The sequence below is a fragment of the Habropoda laboriosa genome, unplaced genomic scaffold, assembly GCF_001263275.1.
Source record: "Habropoda laboriosa isolate 0110345459 unplaced genomic scaffold, ASM126327v1 scaffold176, whole genome shotgun sequence".
Classification (NCBI taxonomy): Eukaryota; Metazoa; Arthropoda; class Insecta; order Hymenoptera; family Apidae; genus Habropoda; species Habropoda laboriosa.
In genome coordinates this window covers 1,498,769-1,515,898 of record NW_017100321.1, presented here as the reverse complement: position 1 = coordinate 1,515,898, position 17,130 = coordinate 1,498,769, and the positions used below count along the sequence as shown (strand labels likewise).

Sequence of the window (17,130 nt, the reverse complement as noted above, 5' to 3'; positions counted from 1 at the left end):
AAGCTTGCTACGATACGAATGGACAAAGTGTGAATAAAGGTCGGGAAGAAAGTTTTGCCGTACGTTTCCAGTTGGTTATTCGTTGCAGAATATCGGTTTCGTAAAACAAGGTATTAGAAAGTGTTGACTACATGATTATCGTGCGCATGATTAATTAATAGATGTGTATGCAAAGGCCGATGCAAAGTGGTATATTGAATTAAGCGTTTAAATACGCGGTGTGAATTTTAATGAAACTGTCGGTAAGCATGACAAGAGGGAAATTTTTCATGTTGAAACGATAGTTACATCGTAATACGTGCTTAAATATAATTATTAAGCGTAGTTGAAATCGTTATAACAGATAATAGTTATGGTGAGAAAATTAAATTTTTAAATTATTCGAATGTGTCCATTTGAAAATGTTGAAAGATTTGAAATAACAATTTCAGTTTAAAAAAAAAAAAAAAAGAAATATTAATACTCAAGATTGATTCTATTTAGAATAGCTTCGACACGTTCGTTGTCACCGTCGAGGCATCGTCGACACAGAACAACCTGCCCCCTATGTCATATCGTCGACAGGTGTGTTAACCACAGCCGATCAACAAGTTGCCCGTGGGGCAGTGGTCAGACTAGCTCAAGCACACAACGATATTCGGGCAGTAAGCTGTTTTCTCGGGCAACGATCCTATCGGTGAAGCACTGTATGAATGCACTGTTCGTTCAAAATAAGAATAACCTCGCTCTCAGACTGCGCATAGACAGAGAGCGTAGCAAAGGGTAAGACGAAGAAAAACGTAGGCGGTTAAGTGGGGGTTTGGACGTTCTAGCCCTGCCTTAGGCACGTCCCATACGCGAAACGAGGTTATTCTTATTTCGAACGAAGAGTACAGAAATATGCTTCGAAGATAGAGCATACACTCTCACCACAATCGTTGTTCGCCACTTCTCTTTAATAACTGTCGACGAATCACCTGCCCTAGCTTTGCCCGCAGCATTGCCCGAGGGCAACGGCGGGCGCCCAAGTTGCCCGTAACAGGCCCGTGTGCGCAGCCTTCGTTTTCACAGTGTATCGATCGGTCATCGTTGTGACATCAAAAGTCGATATCGTACATATGCGATCGACAACTACAACTACGAAAATCACACGTTCGACTGAGAGTTACGAATTGATGGCATACAGAGTACGTCCATTAAGATTTTTCTGGTGGCAGCAAGCGTGTTCAAGCTGTGTATACAACTCTTGACACGAGCTGTACACGACCTTAGCATTGCATGCCGCAAATTATACCTGACTGTGAGGAGGTGGGTATGGCGGAGGTGGTGGAAACTCCAGGTTGACTCTTCGTGGTGTTGGTACACCCGGCGCCATTCCTGGTCCCCCTAGAGACGAAGCCATGATGCATCGTTCAGCTAATTAACGCGCTTCTTTCTCATCTTCTACTGATTTTCTGCAAGAAACCACTTTTTCTTCAAACATTCGTTTCATAAAGATAAACGATTTTATAAAATCGTTTTACAACTCGATTTTATAAATTTTATGCGATATTTAAAAATAGCGAAGAACAGAACTTCTTATTTTTATAAAATCGTTCTTAATGTGACATTTTAACAATTTTTTTCAATGGAACTCAGAAGGAAAATCTTCGAAGTATTCGCTTGTTTTAGGATCATAAAAAGATTCACAAAACTAGAGTACTTATTTTTTTACAATTTTTTAAATACAACAAAGAGGGGAAAAAATGGTCGAAACTTTGTACTCTCTTGAGCTTAAGAAAATCTTCGAAGGATACTTCGAAGGGTTAGCACAATAACCTTGAACATCGTTCGATTTCAAAGAAGTTACAACAACTCCAAGTCACCATTTTTATCACAAAACCCAAACAAGACAGTCTTACACAATACACGACCACAATGATTCACGATGAAAACTAAGAATAACCCCTTAATTGCTTTAAATTAGGAACTCTCACTGACGCCATTCTGTTTCAACCTCAAACTCTCTATTCCCGTAACAAGCTTCCATTTTACTCGCGCCACTGAATCACATCGAATCACTTCGTCGAGTGCATTCATCGTGAGAAATGATCGAATCGTAAACTTTCAATCTTATCACACGATCTCCTATATACAATATGTAACGACAATGTTTCAAGTTTTGCGAATAATTTATCTACCTGCATGCCAGAAGTAATAAAAATTGTCGATCATTTTGTAAACATTGTGCAAATTGAAAAATGTATGAAAAATCCATTATTAAATTATTTAAATTCAACATCGATCATAACGTCAAAACACTCCTTATATGTATGTATTCGTCTGATTTGTTTCTTCCCGACGTTTCTTATTTTCTCCAGTGAAAGAAGGCATGAAAGAAACGCATTTCCAGTCATTTTCTGAAAGCCACGGTAACATACTGCGCGGGTATTAAAACAGCTATCAGACAGCGAGTACTAGAAATGTTACGATCAATGAATACATCGTTGGAACGCGTGTGTATAGTCGATGGAAGCGATACAGCGAGGTCGTAAAATCAGTCAGGCGTCGAAGTACAGGTAACCTGAGCGCTGAAACAGCAATTTGAGAAATAGTTTAGTGAAAAAATTATCTTTCATACCGAAACATCTAACGTGTTCGCTAATCTTTATTTCATAGTTCTTGAACAAACTTTTTGTTACATTCTCCATTTGACGTGGAAGTAAATGTTCAGCAAGGCAAGTTATTCTGTGTCGGTCTCTATATAAATAATATTAAAAATATTTCACTGATTGCGTTTTAATACATCTCTTTGAAGTTTCAAGAAATGAGAAATTTCAAAGAAAACGAGTTAATACTTTATTGTACAACCTCGCTTATATATCGCTTCCACCAACTGTACAGTTTCCAAAGGACTACTTTAAAAACGATGGCCGCGTTGAATTTTCAAAATAAAATTTTGCAAATTAATATTATTCTTGAAACTCTATTGTCACCTCTCACATAAGTGCACGTAGCAGCTTCGTTGCATGTATTGTCCGCGATACACGGATCGCTTTACATACATACCTGTCTGCACTGATCGTGTTTTCACAAGTCTCCACGCGACTCGAGACGAATGCTTGCTCGCGTGCCTTGCGATACAGAACGCGACGGAGCGTAATTGCGGGAAAAAGCCGGTGATCGGGCGACACAGTCGCGATCCCTTCAGAGAAATTCAGCGACGCGTGCAGACGGGTGTGTCGTTCTTTGATCTTCGCGAATGATCTACACGATTTCCAGCCGCAAACCTGTCATTAGGCTCCTGTACCTGAATAACATGTCTCCGCGGCGAGATTTCCTATAAGCACGCTCTTCACAAACGAACAAAATCATTTTGAACCTCCTCGTATTTTTTTATCTATTGCGTGTGGTAATACAACGCGACGTTTCTTCAAACAGTTATTATGGAACACTGAGGTTCAATTGAGATAAACAGTTTTATTAAAAAATAGTTCCATGTTTGACTATTGTTGTATTTTATTATTTTTTTGCCGATATCTTTGCCGATTCTCAGGACACTGAGAAAGTATCATTTTTAAAAAAACAATTGAATATAATTAATAAATTGTATTAACAACCATTTTTTAAATAAATATATTTTATTTCAATTTTAATCTGATTAATAACAACTTTTCAAAATTCATTATATTGCAAAGTATCCGCTTGAAACACGAAAATGACGAGGAAGAATTGACGATGTGATTTTCACTTAAAAAGTCTTGGAATTCTAGCTGCTATGTGAAATCGAAAAGATTATTGGCACTCGAAGGATGACTCACGTAGTATTAACGTTTTTCGATGTCTACTACTCAAGTCGGTATTATATTCGTCGATGTTACAAGTAGAAAATAATTTCTAATTAAAAGAAAATAAAAAGTTATAAATTTTAAGAAGTTAAACGATAATGTTCTTTTCGATTATCCCCCGAAGCCAACGTTTAAAACGTGAAAAGACGTGGTACATATCTCGTTACGCAAGGCGAATGTCTTGAGAAAGAGCTCTAACTTCGTTCCAGCATAGACGAGATAAAAGTTGCCAACAGCTCTCTGTGAAAAAGAAATTTTAACGCCGACCCCTGCTTCAATGTGGATGAGATAAAAGTTTTAAGAGCTTCGTTGGCGAGGGTGTAAGGAATTTTCCGCTCGGTTTCCTCTTTCTATAGACACAGAATAAATGTAGCAGGTGGTTTTTTTCCCTTGTAAAAGATGAAAGTAATTATTATGAGATATTTCAAGAAGTTACGAGGTGAAACGGAAGTTTCCTATATTGAGTAGAGAAACAAAATTAAAGGAGGAAGCGGAATGGTACGTTAAACGTGAGATAAGATCGTGTACGGTGTGTCACACACGAAGAAGAGAAAAAGAGAAGAGAGAAAAGAACGCATATACAGGTGTGGGTACGAGAACGCAACGATTGAGATTTAAAACGCAGCATATAATACGCTAACGCTGTACACACTCAACGACGTGTAATAATGTACACTGGGTGTGAGATCCAGCTAACGAGATAAACGTGTTGTTATTTGCGACGCTCGTGTACATGTTTCTTCGCGAATTGCGATGATAATGATAGAAATTAGTCTGTTTATCATGGGCAATGATATATGATGTACTGCTGGTTACGTTTTGTCAACAGACGAGAATTCTTGTGGAATTTTATAAATATGATGGATCATTGGATATTAAAACTAGAAATGTTTCTTTATACACCATATAAATCTTAATACACAATTCAAAACGTTATCCAAACTGTCATATAAACACATCCGAACCTAACCTAACATAACCTTTATTCTGTCAGTTACATTCAACGATTTACGAGGGTTGTTTACCGACAGAGAGTAATGAACGTCGTCCAATCTGTAGAAATTAACCCGCAAAACGGAACAAGAACCGTAACAACGTTGTTTTCACGGAAACGAACTTGAAATGCAAATTGTGTAGGAGGCGTAAGAGAACGCAGACGCCAGAACGAAGAGACAAGAGGTACACTGGCCTCGCATGATAAACGACCGGTGTCTATCTTCACCTGCCCACGTAACGTTAATGCAGTCAATTACCCGGTAAAGTGATTCGACCGAAGTCATAATTCTTTTTCGATCCAGCACGCCGATCGAAATTACCGACACCGAGTGGTGATTACGCGCACACGGAATAAGGAAACGTGATATCGGCCGTGTACAGCCTCTATGCAGTCAGACCTCACAATATTTTTCCACTTTGGTATCTCGCGTCTTTACCGTTCCCGCGTTCCTAGGCCTGCAGACGAATGCGAATGTAGCGGAGTCGCGCATGCCCATTACGATCGTTGTCATGACAACGTGAGTGACTGTTTGGAATCTGGCGAAATTCGAATTTATACAAGGAATATAATTTTATTTAGTTTCTATCATTCAATTGTAAAAATTGAAAAGAAACTAAAGCGTTGTATACTCAATTGACAGTATTTTCAATGAAAATTTTTTTAAATTTAAATAATAACAGTTTTTTTATACTTTGGCATGGAAAATTTCTTTTAAGCATTAAGAATGTTAAACGCAATAATATTGAATATCATAATATTTGATTTATACTAATATGTAGTTTCAACTAGTTGAATACGTTACAAAATGACAATAAAGTTTTGACAATAAAGGTGATCTTCCAATTACACTGACTAGCGTAGTAAGTCAGATACAGTGTCAAACATAACCACTTGTTCAAACTTCTAGGTTAACTTTCTCAGGTCAAGTTTAACGATGGAAAAAAATCAAGTTACACGAAAATATTATTTCTTCAAACATTTCACTTGACAGAAGTTACGACGTTACGTAGCGGTGTAATTCCATAAAGGAATTCGCCGCATCCGCCTTACGTTGCCCAACTTGACGAACCATTTGCCTTAATTACGTAGTCCACGCGCTCGTCTGTGGACTCTCGAGAGCTCGCAACGGTTTCTCGGAGAGCTTACGATAAACTGTGAACCTGTGTGAATTTATTTTCTTGGTAAACCTCGACGACCGAATGCTATCTTATAAATATTTGCGATAACGTCTACGCGATTTGTATTCACGATATCAGTCTTTGAACATCAACATTTTCATTCAATATTCCGCGTTCCTGCCCGTCGTCAGTTTACACGTACTGTTTACCCAAGCAACTCAAGGGAAAACCGCAGAATAGGATATTTAAATATGATTTCTACGTGACTGTATTTGTCACCTTCTACATTTCCCAATAAATTATTACGAAACGTTTGAAATTTATTCAAATTTGTTGTTTAAATTTTTACGTCAGTACCCATACTATTGTATGTTCACTATACAGGATAACATATTAACGTTTAAATCTTCCAAAATTAATATTTTCATACATGCACTATTTACATATGTATTTTAACAAAATATAAATAATCTATGTTTCGCAGACGCTTCAATATCACCGTGGCCGCCAGCAAAGATATATGTATGTACATCGTTCGACGCGATCAAAAACATAAGAATCTTCGAACTGAAATATTATTTCCGGTATGTCCTATGTGTCTCGGCCATGAATACATACACACATATTTTAGGTGACCGTCGGTATTTTTGGATACGGTCCAACAACTGCCGAAGCGACATGTAGGAAGGGCCCACCAATGATGTTGATTCCCTCCGCTTTTACTATACCGAAAATACTTTGCAACTGCGAGTAACGACAAGCCACTTCTAAGCATACGAAAAACACGTTTCTAAAGTCCCTCTACCTCTATGAGAGGTTCTTACGCGTCACGCCGTGTTCTATTCCGTTTAATCCCGAATTAAGCTGAAAGGAGGGCTTTACCGAGTCAAAGCGTGTCCAATTTGGTGGGTCTGACTATTGGACACGTGTCCGGGATCAATTATTCGCTTCTCTACGGTCAATTATTTCCCGGGATTATTTCAAGGAGATAGGGGAAAAAACTAACACTCAAGATTCGTAGCCTCTGCGGACGTGTATCGATTTCTCCAAGAACGATAACTATGTTCGTGGCCAGTAACGTTTCTCACGATCTATAACATGAAGTAATGGTATTTTGAAATGGGAACGCGATACCTATTGGCTCAACGATTATGAATCGAAGCCGGCAGCACACCGCGATGTACAAAGTCAGCACACGCACACATTCGATCGTGATTGAGAAATTCGTTCAAAAGGAATTTCGTATTGAACAAGCAATTTTGCGGTTTAACGCTAATAAAAGTTGTTGAAAATTAACCGTTTTTGCATGTCGAGTTAAAGGGTCCTTTTCGGTCGAGTTAAAGGATCCTTTTCGGTCGGTTCGTTGGGCTGGTCGTTTAAAAAGTTAATTGAAATGGTCATGTCGGTTAATAGATGGCGATATCGACTCAACAAACACAGAAAAGCCCACGGAGGGTTATACACACGAAATAAAGTAACGCATGGGTAATAACGTTGGTACACTTACCTCGCAGAGAGTGGTGTGTACACCTTAAAGGCGATCCACGTCTCGTTAACTCGACGCCAGTTGTGAATCCATTCGAAATCCGAAAAAAAAGGGTCAACCGACCGTTTCACAGCGTAAACACACTCGCGGGGCAAAGATCAGGCCACACACAGGCAGAAAACACAAGGAACCATTCGTTCGCGCCTCGTGCTTAGATAGTTTTGCGTTCGCTCATTGTTGAATGTGGCCAAGCACGCCCCCTTGAGAGACCGGTCGACCGAGGAATGGAGCAGAGAAAAAGGAGCAACAAAGAGAGCCAGATTGAGAGAAAAAGAGGGAGAGACGAGCACAGAGAGAGAGAGAGAGAGAGAGAGAGAGAGAGGATCGCAAAGCGAAGATAGGGACAGGATGGTCGAAGGGAATGCAAGATGAAAGGAGCGAGAGAGAGTAAGAGGCGATGACACCAGCCGACGAGAGAAGCGCCTCGGCCGCCACAGATTTCTTAAAACCACGAACACTTCGGTACACTCGATTCACTTAATTCACGCAGATCGATAATCTCTCTGCCGTACCGTAGACGGCTTCTCGATCCACACCGGGAACATCGACCACCGGTGTGACAACCAGTCGACGATTACGGGACCATCCCGCGAGGTGCGTATTACAATTCGTCTTCGAGGGACGAAGATCGGCGAACGATACCGATTTCACACGAAAATCGTCGTCCCGGTCGGTAAACACTAACAGTACATACACACTGTCGCTAAAATTTCATGCGTTTCCTTAGCTACTCATGATCCAGTATCGATCGATGATTCTCACGCGCGTTTTGAAAACACCTTCGAGAAGAGATCACTGCGATATGTATAGGTGATGAATGTGTTTTTTTTACCAGAAAATCTTGGCAGAACATACCCAATGGCACGAACACTTGCGTCAAGGAACGTACATGTACAGTGCTACGCACGGCTCTTCGTTTCTCGAATCTCTCTTTCCAGCTCAACACACAAAGCGTTCCTCCTTGGTCGCGGCCCGGCCTCTACTGAGAAACAAGTACGCCAGGGGGCAGTCACGAGCAAGCGGTTCTCGAAGCCGGGAGCCTGAAAACCGTCTTCAGAAATCCCCGGTGCCTGTTCATGCACGGTTTCGCGGACGTTAAAGACGAACGAGCAACCGAAGCAAGTACGATCCACCCGCTTGCCTCGCTACTCAGATCCAAGACGACGACGACGTTCCATTGTTTCGTTGTCTCCTGGCTCGGGAGCGTGGCACACAGGCAGACAGACGCGACCGCGGTAGCGCACGTGCACGCCCGACCAATACAACGCCGCGTTTACGACACGTACAAGCAGGTTAGGGAACACGCACACGCCGACACTATCGCACACTCTCCGCTATAAACCGACCGACCAGTCACGCACGATCTCTCGTTCGTGTATGACTGTTGTAGTCCGGTTACCACCGGACCTGAACCCATCACGAACACAGACTAACTTATGATCGCATATACGCGCGCGCACATGCTCGCCCGCTAACGAAAAACCTATCAGGGCTTTGAAGTACTGGTGGAAATTTATTGTACTCCCTTCTTGCCACTTAGTCTTTTCTCCTCGACCTTGCAGTCATTTCGGCCAATTTCACATCTATGGAAGGGTATTTACTGTTGGTAGTTTAACACGGGGACCTGACCAAGGGAGACAGATAGAAAGCGAAGAGAGAGAGATAAGATAGCAGGGTACTCGATGAAGTGTGAGAGAGACGGAATGAAAGAGGGAACCTAAGTGGGTGGGTAGGGAGGGGGAAGAGCTGGGAGCTAGGTGGAAGACTGTGGAAGGGGAAGACGATGTCGAGCAACCGAACTTGACCCTCGGTGGATCTGCATTTTCGTTGGTTTGCTTAGTCGACAGAAAATCTCGAGTTTTTAATCGTTCGTTTGCTGAAATAGAAGAAACGTACTGAAATATAAAACTCGCTGTTAATGTGATTTTATGGTAGATGTTTTAAATAACAGGATATTTTAGATTTCTTCGTTTTTCTTAAGGATTATGAAGATCGTTAACTATATCAGATACATAGGTTAGGTTTTTCACACTGACAAATCAATTCTTGTTTTAACTTACGTAATTTCAAATATGTGTGTTTTCTCATTGGTAAGATGAAAGAATGATGCAAAATGAAAAGGGCGTTTGAAATTCTTCTCTTGACGTTAATACCAACGCCTGTCCATGTATTTTCTTTGTATTCTAGCGAAAGGAATGTCGTGTCAGCGCTCCGTTATGAGCTTCTAGATACGTTGAATACGCATCAAGGAATTTGTTTTTGCCAGAACCATGAACTACATAGCGCTTTTTACCTATGAGTACGCATAGAATGATTTATGTCTCCAGTCAGCTGTGAAACCTTCTATAATATGCTTGTAGATAAGCTTAACTGCTAATGAACTACACGCTGACCAGCAAATAAGAAAATTACGTTTTTAATGAAATTTGAAATTAGTAATATTACGCAAAAACTTTCATTACTCGTTCGTAAGATATTACAACATAGGTTAATTGCAATGAGGTGACAAATGTGTTTTAAATGACACGTGCATCAAAAGGATAAATTTAAATATGGTACGTTTTCGAACGTTTGAAATTTTCCGTAAGTATTGGAGAATTTATTTCAAACACAATTCATGTGGCTTATGGTTTTTAGAGAGACACGTGCCTGAAAGCACATACACACGGGGAAGAGTCCTTGATGAACACGGCTGACAGACGAGTACGACAGCAGCTATGATAAACGTAACCTAAAACGGATCTGATAACGACTCGCATTTAGAAAGCTAATAGCAGACCCACTGCGTGAACAAAAAGCATTTAGGCACGCATTCATTTTTTTCCATTAGCGCGTTTTACCACCCGATATTCTGAGTCAGTCAGTGATGTCCACCGAGTTTGCTCTACGGTGTTTACGGGACTTCCCCCACTCCTTGTTTCTTCGTTACACGATACTGAAACAGTCTCCTGGCCGCTGTGCAGCACGTAGTCAGTTTCTTGTCAACGTTTCTTAGCGAAAATTCAAATAACCTCTTGTATTTTAAAATTGAAATACTTAAATAGGGGAGATTACAGGAGAAGTCGCGTGAAGTGTGAATGAGACCCACTTGTTCTATTATCTGTTGAAAATAAAACATCTTATCTTTGATTATACTTTCTTCTCATAATTAGAACGTTATCATACATTTCTGTAAACATACTCTATATTCTAAAATCGCAGTTAACAATAGAAGTGTTGCCAAGTATTTATTAAATTCTTCTATTCCTCATCTTTAACTGTAATCAACATCTTATCTTTGATTATACTTTCTTCTCATAATTAGAACGTTATCATACATTTCTGTAAACTTACTCGATATTCTAAAATCGCAGTTAACAATAGAAGTGTTGCCAAGTATTTATTAAATTCTTCTATTCCTCATCTTTAACTGTAACCTATACAATAATGCTATTTTATAAGATAACATAGATATTCCATAACTTCTAATACAAATAAAAAATATAACTCCTTACATGTTCCATTACAAGATTTAATAATACTAAATTTCTAGTTGAGGTTATTTGTAAAAATATGAAATTGTCAAATGTTTTCTATGCATGGTATCTATTTACAATTTTCTTATTTACGTATGTACATAAGTTACGTTCTGATTCCGAAGGTTATCAGGGCGCAGTAGCGTATCAAGCTATTCTCATCCGTTCAATGGGGAGATTTCTTTGTGCCCCAGGTTTTTGCTGAATAAAATGATAACCGTTGAAATGTGTTGTTTACTATCTACCCTCTCACGTCAAAACGTTACTTGCAAATTGATAATTCCACATATTGCTGCGTGGTATTTGCAGCGTTGCAACAAATGGAACAACGAAAACTAAACTACATCCAACATGATTAATTAAAAAGCAGTAAAAAATTGCGAATATCATTATCAACACTGATATCATGTCGAATAAATTCGTTATTCATCGTTAATTTCTTACATAACTTAAAATTCTTCAAATCATTTTATGATTTCACAAGTATACTGTAAACAGACTAAGTCGAAATACCTAAACCGTAGAGGAAATCTCAGTATGCTGCGTGCTCTGGTAGCGTGAACAGTTGGTCCAATTGACAATTGAAAATCGAGAGTGCTGGTAAGTGCTTTCGGCGCGAACGCTGCGCGATAGCGACTGCGTAAATCATAAGTGGCAAGGTGCGCGTAATAGTTTCCAATCGATATTAGCGCTATGCTGTAATTGAAAAATTTTCTAGATTATATTCAAAAATTTAACAAATTTCAATTGTCGTAAAATTCGAACATATGAAAAATTATATGCGAATAAAATGGAAAATTTGTTTTTTTCTGCTACTTCTTAACATTGAAAATTTTTGATAAAAAATTGATATTTTAGAGAGAAAGTAGCTTATTCAAACGATATTAGTTTAATTCGTAGAATCGATTGTACAGAGAAAATCGAAAGAGGAAATCGAGATGTACTGCGAGTGGAACCAGTTGGCCGTTCAGAAAGAACCGCCAGAGGTACTTCGAACTAAGCTGCAGCTACCGGTAAAAACTTTAATGGGACCCGGGCCGACTAATTGCTCGAAGCGAGTTCTTCAATCCCTTCAGCATCAAGTTATTGGTCATCTTCATTCGGAATTTTGTCAGGTATTCCTTTCACTTCGCTACTGTCTACGGAAATTACGTTGGAAAGTAACAATAGGCCAGTTGTTATCGTTGAGAAGGTAAACCGCTTGTCAAGAACCGATAACGCCGGTTCACAATATTTACTTAAAATAGAAAACGCTTATTATCGACATGTACAGACATGTATTATCATAATTATTGTAATTTGCACTCGAAATGAAGAGCGATAAATTGAGAAAAATGTTTTTTAGAATAAATTGAAAGACGAATCTCTAATACATTCAGATATCAGGTTTCATTATTATCGCATCGTGATATAATCGGTGTCGTGAACATCTAATTACACGTTATCGTTCAGGCGAGTGCTACTGGTTAAACAATTAAAGAGGGTATAATTAATGTGTAGATTATATAATTAGCGTTATTGTTACAATTTCTTTTAACCATCGTTAAGATATACATCAAACGTGTATTTTAAGCATTATGGTATTATTTGCATATTATTAACAGGTAATGGACGAAATTAAGGCTGGTCTTCAGTACGTTTTTCAAACAAAAAACAGTCTGACTTTGGTGTTAAGTGGGTCAGGTCATGGCGGTATGGAGGCGTGTTTAGTAAATTTACTTGAACCAGATGATACTATACTGATCGTGAAGTGTGGGATTTGGGGTGAACGTGCGGTTGATATGGCGACACGAATTGGGGCAAATGTATGTATGTGACATACTTATCAAAAATCGTCATTTACAGTTTAGACTAGTCCATTTTTCTTTAAATATCAACGACGTATGAATTTGAAAATGTAGGTGAAAATAATGAAAACGGAACATAATAAGGCTGTCACATTGGAAGAAATGAAAATAGCCTTAGACCTCTACAGACCAATGGCGGTTTTTATGGTTCAGGCTGAATCTTCCACAGGCTTGAAACAACCACTGGAAGGTTTCGGAGAACTTGTTCACAGGTGTAGATCCTTTTTCTTAATTACATTCTTCTAGTATATTTTCACATATAAATATCATTTAAAACCTCTTCTCTTACCTACTAATATCAACATCGAAGGCCTTTTTCTCATCACTAAAAAATTTATCTAAATTGATTAAAGAAAAAGAAAAAAAAAACAATTCTTCCAGATACAATGCTCTTCTTATCGTCGACGTAGTTGCGTCACTGTGCGGCGAGCCGTTCTTTATGGATTCTTGGGGCGTAGATGCAGCTTACGCAGGCAGCCAGAAAGGTCTCGGCGCCCCTCCAGGACTCGCTCCTATTTCGTTTAGTCCACTGGCTGAGTATGTAATCGTATCGCAGTTTTCTTTTTCACCGCAACCGAGCGCACAGAGAGCCAGTGAGAAAACGGTCTGAGAAGCAAGACTCTCTAAAGCGATCCTCCTCTCAGAATATAAATCGAATCCATGAGGTCATCACTGTGACGCGCGGCTCGTTCGTTGCTGCTTCGTGATTCATAACTGGGAACGGTTTTAATCAATTCTTATTCGACGCGACATTCTGACGGTTTTCGAATGATCTAACGTGTAGTTATTGTTCGTCACGGGAGATCATTTAAATAAGAGGCCTACTTTCGCTCACCTACATCGATTTATCGTTTCTTTACCTTTTTGCCTTCATCACGCTGCCCAGTAAGGTTATGTTCATTTCGGTTATTAACGTAACCTCGATGTACACACTCGGCCTGCGTTAGTATCAATTTTCTATTATTATCGATAATTTCTGGTCGTTTTCTCTTAATTCCTCGTCATTAATTTTCCACACATAATCATTACGAGGCGGCAAATGTTTCCGGTAATTTCCTTGTGACTCATACTACACACTTTCTTCGCTACGACAGGCAAAAACTATTCCGAAGGAAGAGCAAACCGATCTCGTTCTATTGGGATCTGACTGTTCTCGGTGTTTACTGGAAATGTTTCGGAAACGTGGAACGTGTATATCATCACACAATGAGTTCTACACTTCTTTTCGGACTTCGCGAAGCATTGGCCGAAGTTGCGGAAGAGGGACTTCAAGCATTGTGGATCAGACATGCTGGTGCAGCTGTCAGATTAAGAAAGGGTCTTGAATTACGGGGCATTCAATGTTACGTGAAAATTCCACAGTATCAATTATCGACTGTGATCTCTATAGTGGTGCCACCTGGCGTCGATGACAGGATCGTTGTGCAACGAGCCATGGAGAAGTAAGTCGTGTGTATAATAAGACGGTAAATTTGTTTCGAACGCGGTGAATATTCTTGTTGCGATTTGTTTAGGTACAAAGTTGAAATCAGTAGAGGTTTGGGACCAACTGTGGGAAAAGTACTTCGAATTGGATTGTTAGGAATTAACGCTACACCTAAAAAAGTCGATTTGGTGTTACGTGCTTTAGACGAGGGTTTAAAGCAAGCTTCAACGTCAAAACTGTAAAAAAAATGAGCGAGGAATGTTTTATTTAATAATTACTTATTGCAGCTACTCTTTTATCAATAAACTATTGTAAAATTTTCTAACATCTCGAACAATTATTTAATCACCTCACACCATTTCTTCTTCTTGGTAATATTAAAATTAACTTAATACATTAAAAATTATGTAACAAATGCAATAAATTCAAGCAAAGATATTCGTTTATTGCTAATTTTACTTGCTACATTATACGTAGCTGGGCAATTCCCATAATCTCCGTCGATGTCGTACGGGTTGCGGTATACTAGGCGCCCATTAACACCACATTCAAGAAATGCATGAAATTGGTTATGCGTCACGTGTTTCAATCAATACATCAGGCACACAAACGAGGCTCGATCAAGTGTATTTGTTTATTAATGGAAATACTGAAATCGGCATACAATTACTTCTAATATAATTATTTGCTTATATTCAGTTATATGCGTTTTATTGCATTAATTAGCAATGTCAACAATTAGTTACACGCTTCTCTTTCATTCCCTCATATTCTTTGCATTCTCTCATCCTCTCTCTCTCTCTTTTTCTCTCTGGCTTGTTATACGTCGAATAATAATACACATATATATTCAATCGTACATGTAATGCAACAATCTAGTCGAATTAACGATCGATTCTAGCAGATTAACGATTAATTACGATTTAATTGACAATCGTTTTGGCACAGTACAGAATATAATATTTTGTCCGTCTTTTAACACATCCAATGTACAATATTATTTACCACGTTTCTCTAGATTGTCGTACGAACAAATCAACAATTTCAATTGATTGTGTAAATTGAAAATTTTCAAAAAATACATTTTTAGTCTGCTCAACAATATTTTACACTTAATCGTAAATTTCTACAATTATTGTCTGCACACGCTGTCCCCTTCCGATAGCCTCGTACTGATCGCTTCTCGATCGTTAATTAAACAATTCTTAAGGCACTATAAGACCGCGGTGTTATTCGCGACATTCTTATACAATAATTTACATACATTTACAAATTGACATCGTTGCATAACATTAAAAAAAAATATATTCGATTCTTCATTTGTGTATATATATATATCCAAATAGATTCCGCCATTTTGCACTTCATTTATCGATTTCGATACGGTTTCTGAAAACAAGGCACAATATATTATCAGTACGGATGATGACGTTGCGATATCTCGATACAGTAAAGACTTTATAAGAGTCCGTTGGGATCTACACGTTAACTGTTCATGGTCCATCCCCACCACGAGGGGGGGACCACCATTGAATCAGGCAAGCGATTAATGTGACACGGCCCCGGCATCTCCTTATCGCATTCGGTGGCGGCATATATCGATGTGAGAACACTAACAGAAATACAGAAGTTTGTTATTTTCAATTTTTCGTTAATAAAAATTTCATCGAAATATTGGTGAGATTTTCCTGATTAAAATGATACCAAACACGATATTGTTACAAAACTTGGTTGTATCAATTGGGCTTGTCTTCCTTTGCCCGGCTACCGTTCTCTACGTTCATTTCGCTGTCGGCAAAATGTTCGCATCTAAAGAATGGAGGACCACTCCGTTAAGAGTTTCACAGCTGTACCGAATACGAACAATTATCCACTACTAGAATTCAATCAATCCGGTTATTCTCGAATGGGACAGTCTGCTACACGTTAACTGTTCGTAAGCGGCATTGCCTTTGATCAATTAACGGAGAGCAAGAAACGATTTTCGACCTCTGACGAATTTAAAGGACACATAAGAATACACATAGGAGTTGTTATACTAAGGTTTACACTAGTCAGGACTCTTTACAAGCAGTTCGCAAACAGCTTGCGAACAATTGTAATTTACTAATATGTTAAAAATAGAATTTAAATAGATTTGAAAAATTGAAGGTCATCTTCATTTCTTAAAAAATAATGCAAACACAAACAATTCGCATACATCGTTATATTGTTTACAAAAAAATAGTATCACTTATTCCGTATGTACATATGCATGTGTGGAATTTCTGATTAAGTAATTAAACGTAAACCGAATTATACCGTATTTGGTCTCATTTTAATCAGAAAAATATCGCGGATGTTAGTAAAAATTTTATCAACAAAACACAAGAGATAAAAAAGTTTCTCCTGTGTATTAGTGTTGTCTCACCCGTATGTAGGCATTTAATTTTTTACGACTGTCTCAACTTTCAATATCTCTCTCTTCTTTATCCACTGTCTCTTTTTGCGTCCGTCGGAGTCGGTAAAATACAAATATGGTTTGAAGAATCTAGTACCTATGTATCCCGTAACTATTCGATAGCGGACCCGAATTTCAAACTCTTATCGAGTCTTTACTGTACATACATATACTTTGTTTCACGATATTTGCAATACTTGGCACCATCGAACTGTATAACAATCGAAAAATCGGCAACGATGTTTTTTTTCTTTTTTCGATCGATTAGTAAAATAAAGAAGTATAATGCGAGCTTAATGCATTCTGAGGACGATACAGTATTGTGTCTTAAAACATTTGAAAACAAACGTTTTTCTCCATAGCGACATCGATGTACATAACATGCACGTACAATAAACGGGGGATGACTTTAAATAACCGTGAAGATAATATTTA

General features: G+C 38.6%; 2 protein-coding genes across 3 annotated transcripts in view; one reads left to right on the top strand and one right to left on the bottom strand.

The window, feature by feature from the left end:
- Positions 1 to 1,381, bottom strand: part of LOC108574348 (rho guanine nucleotide exchange factor 10) — a 36,450-nt gene extending 35,069 nt beyond the window's left edge. The window contains exon 1 of the mRNA XM_017936923.1: positions 1,274 to 1,381. Coding sequence (XP_017792412.1) covers positions 1,274 to 1,381 — 108 coding nt within the window. The remainder of the gene's footprint in view (positions 1 to 1,273) is intronic.
- Positions 1,382 to 11,507: 10,126 nt separating this feature from the next.
- On the top strand, positions 11,508 to 14,507 carry LOC108574280 (serine--pyruvate aminotransferase, mitochondrial). Of its 2 annotated transcripts, none has more exons than XM_017936841.1 (7): positions 11,508 to 11,582; positions 11,897 to 12,097; positions 12,587 to 12,787; positions 12,884 to 13,041; positions 13,211 to 13,366; positions 13,924 to 14,271; positions 14,344 to 14,507. In XM_017936841.1, the coding sequence occupies exons 2-7, from the start codon at positions 11,921 to 11,923 to the stop codon at positions 14,495 to 14,497; spliced, it is 1,194 nt and encodes a 397-aa protein (XP_017792330.1). In that variant the 5' UTR covers positions 11,508 to 11,582; positions 11,897 to 11,920; the 3' UTR covers positions 14,498 to 14,507. The 2 variants fall into 2 exon arrangements, with proteins under 2 accessions (XP_017792330.1, XP_017792331.1); XM_017936842.1 differs by having other exon boundaries at positions 11,528 to 11,582; positions 11,883 to 12,097.
- The last annotated feature ends 2,623 nt before the right edge of the window (positions 14,508 to 17,130 follow it).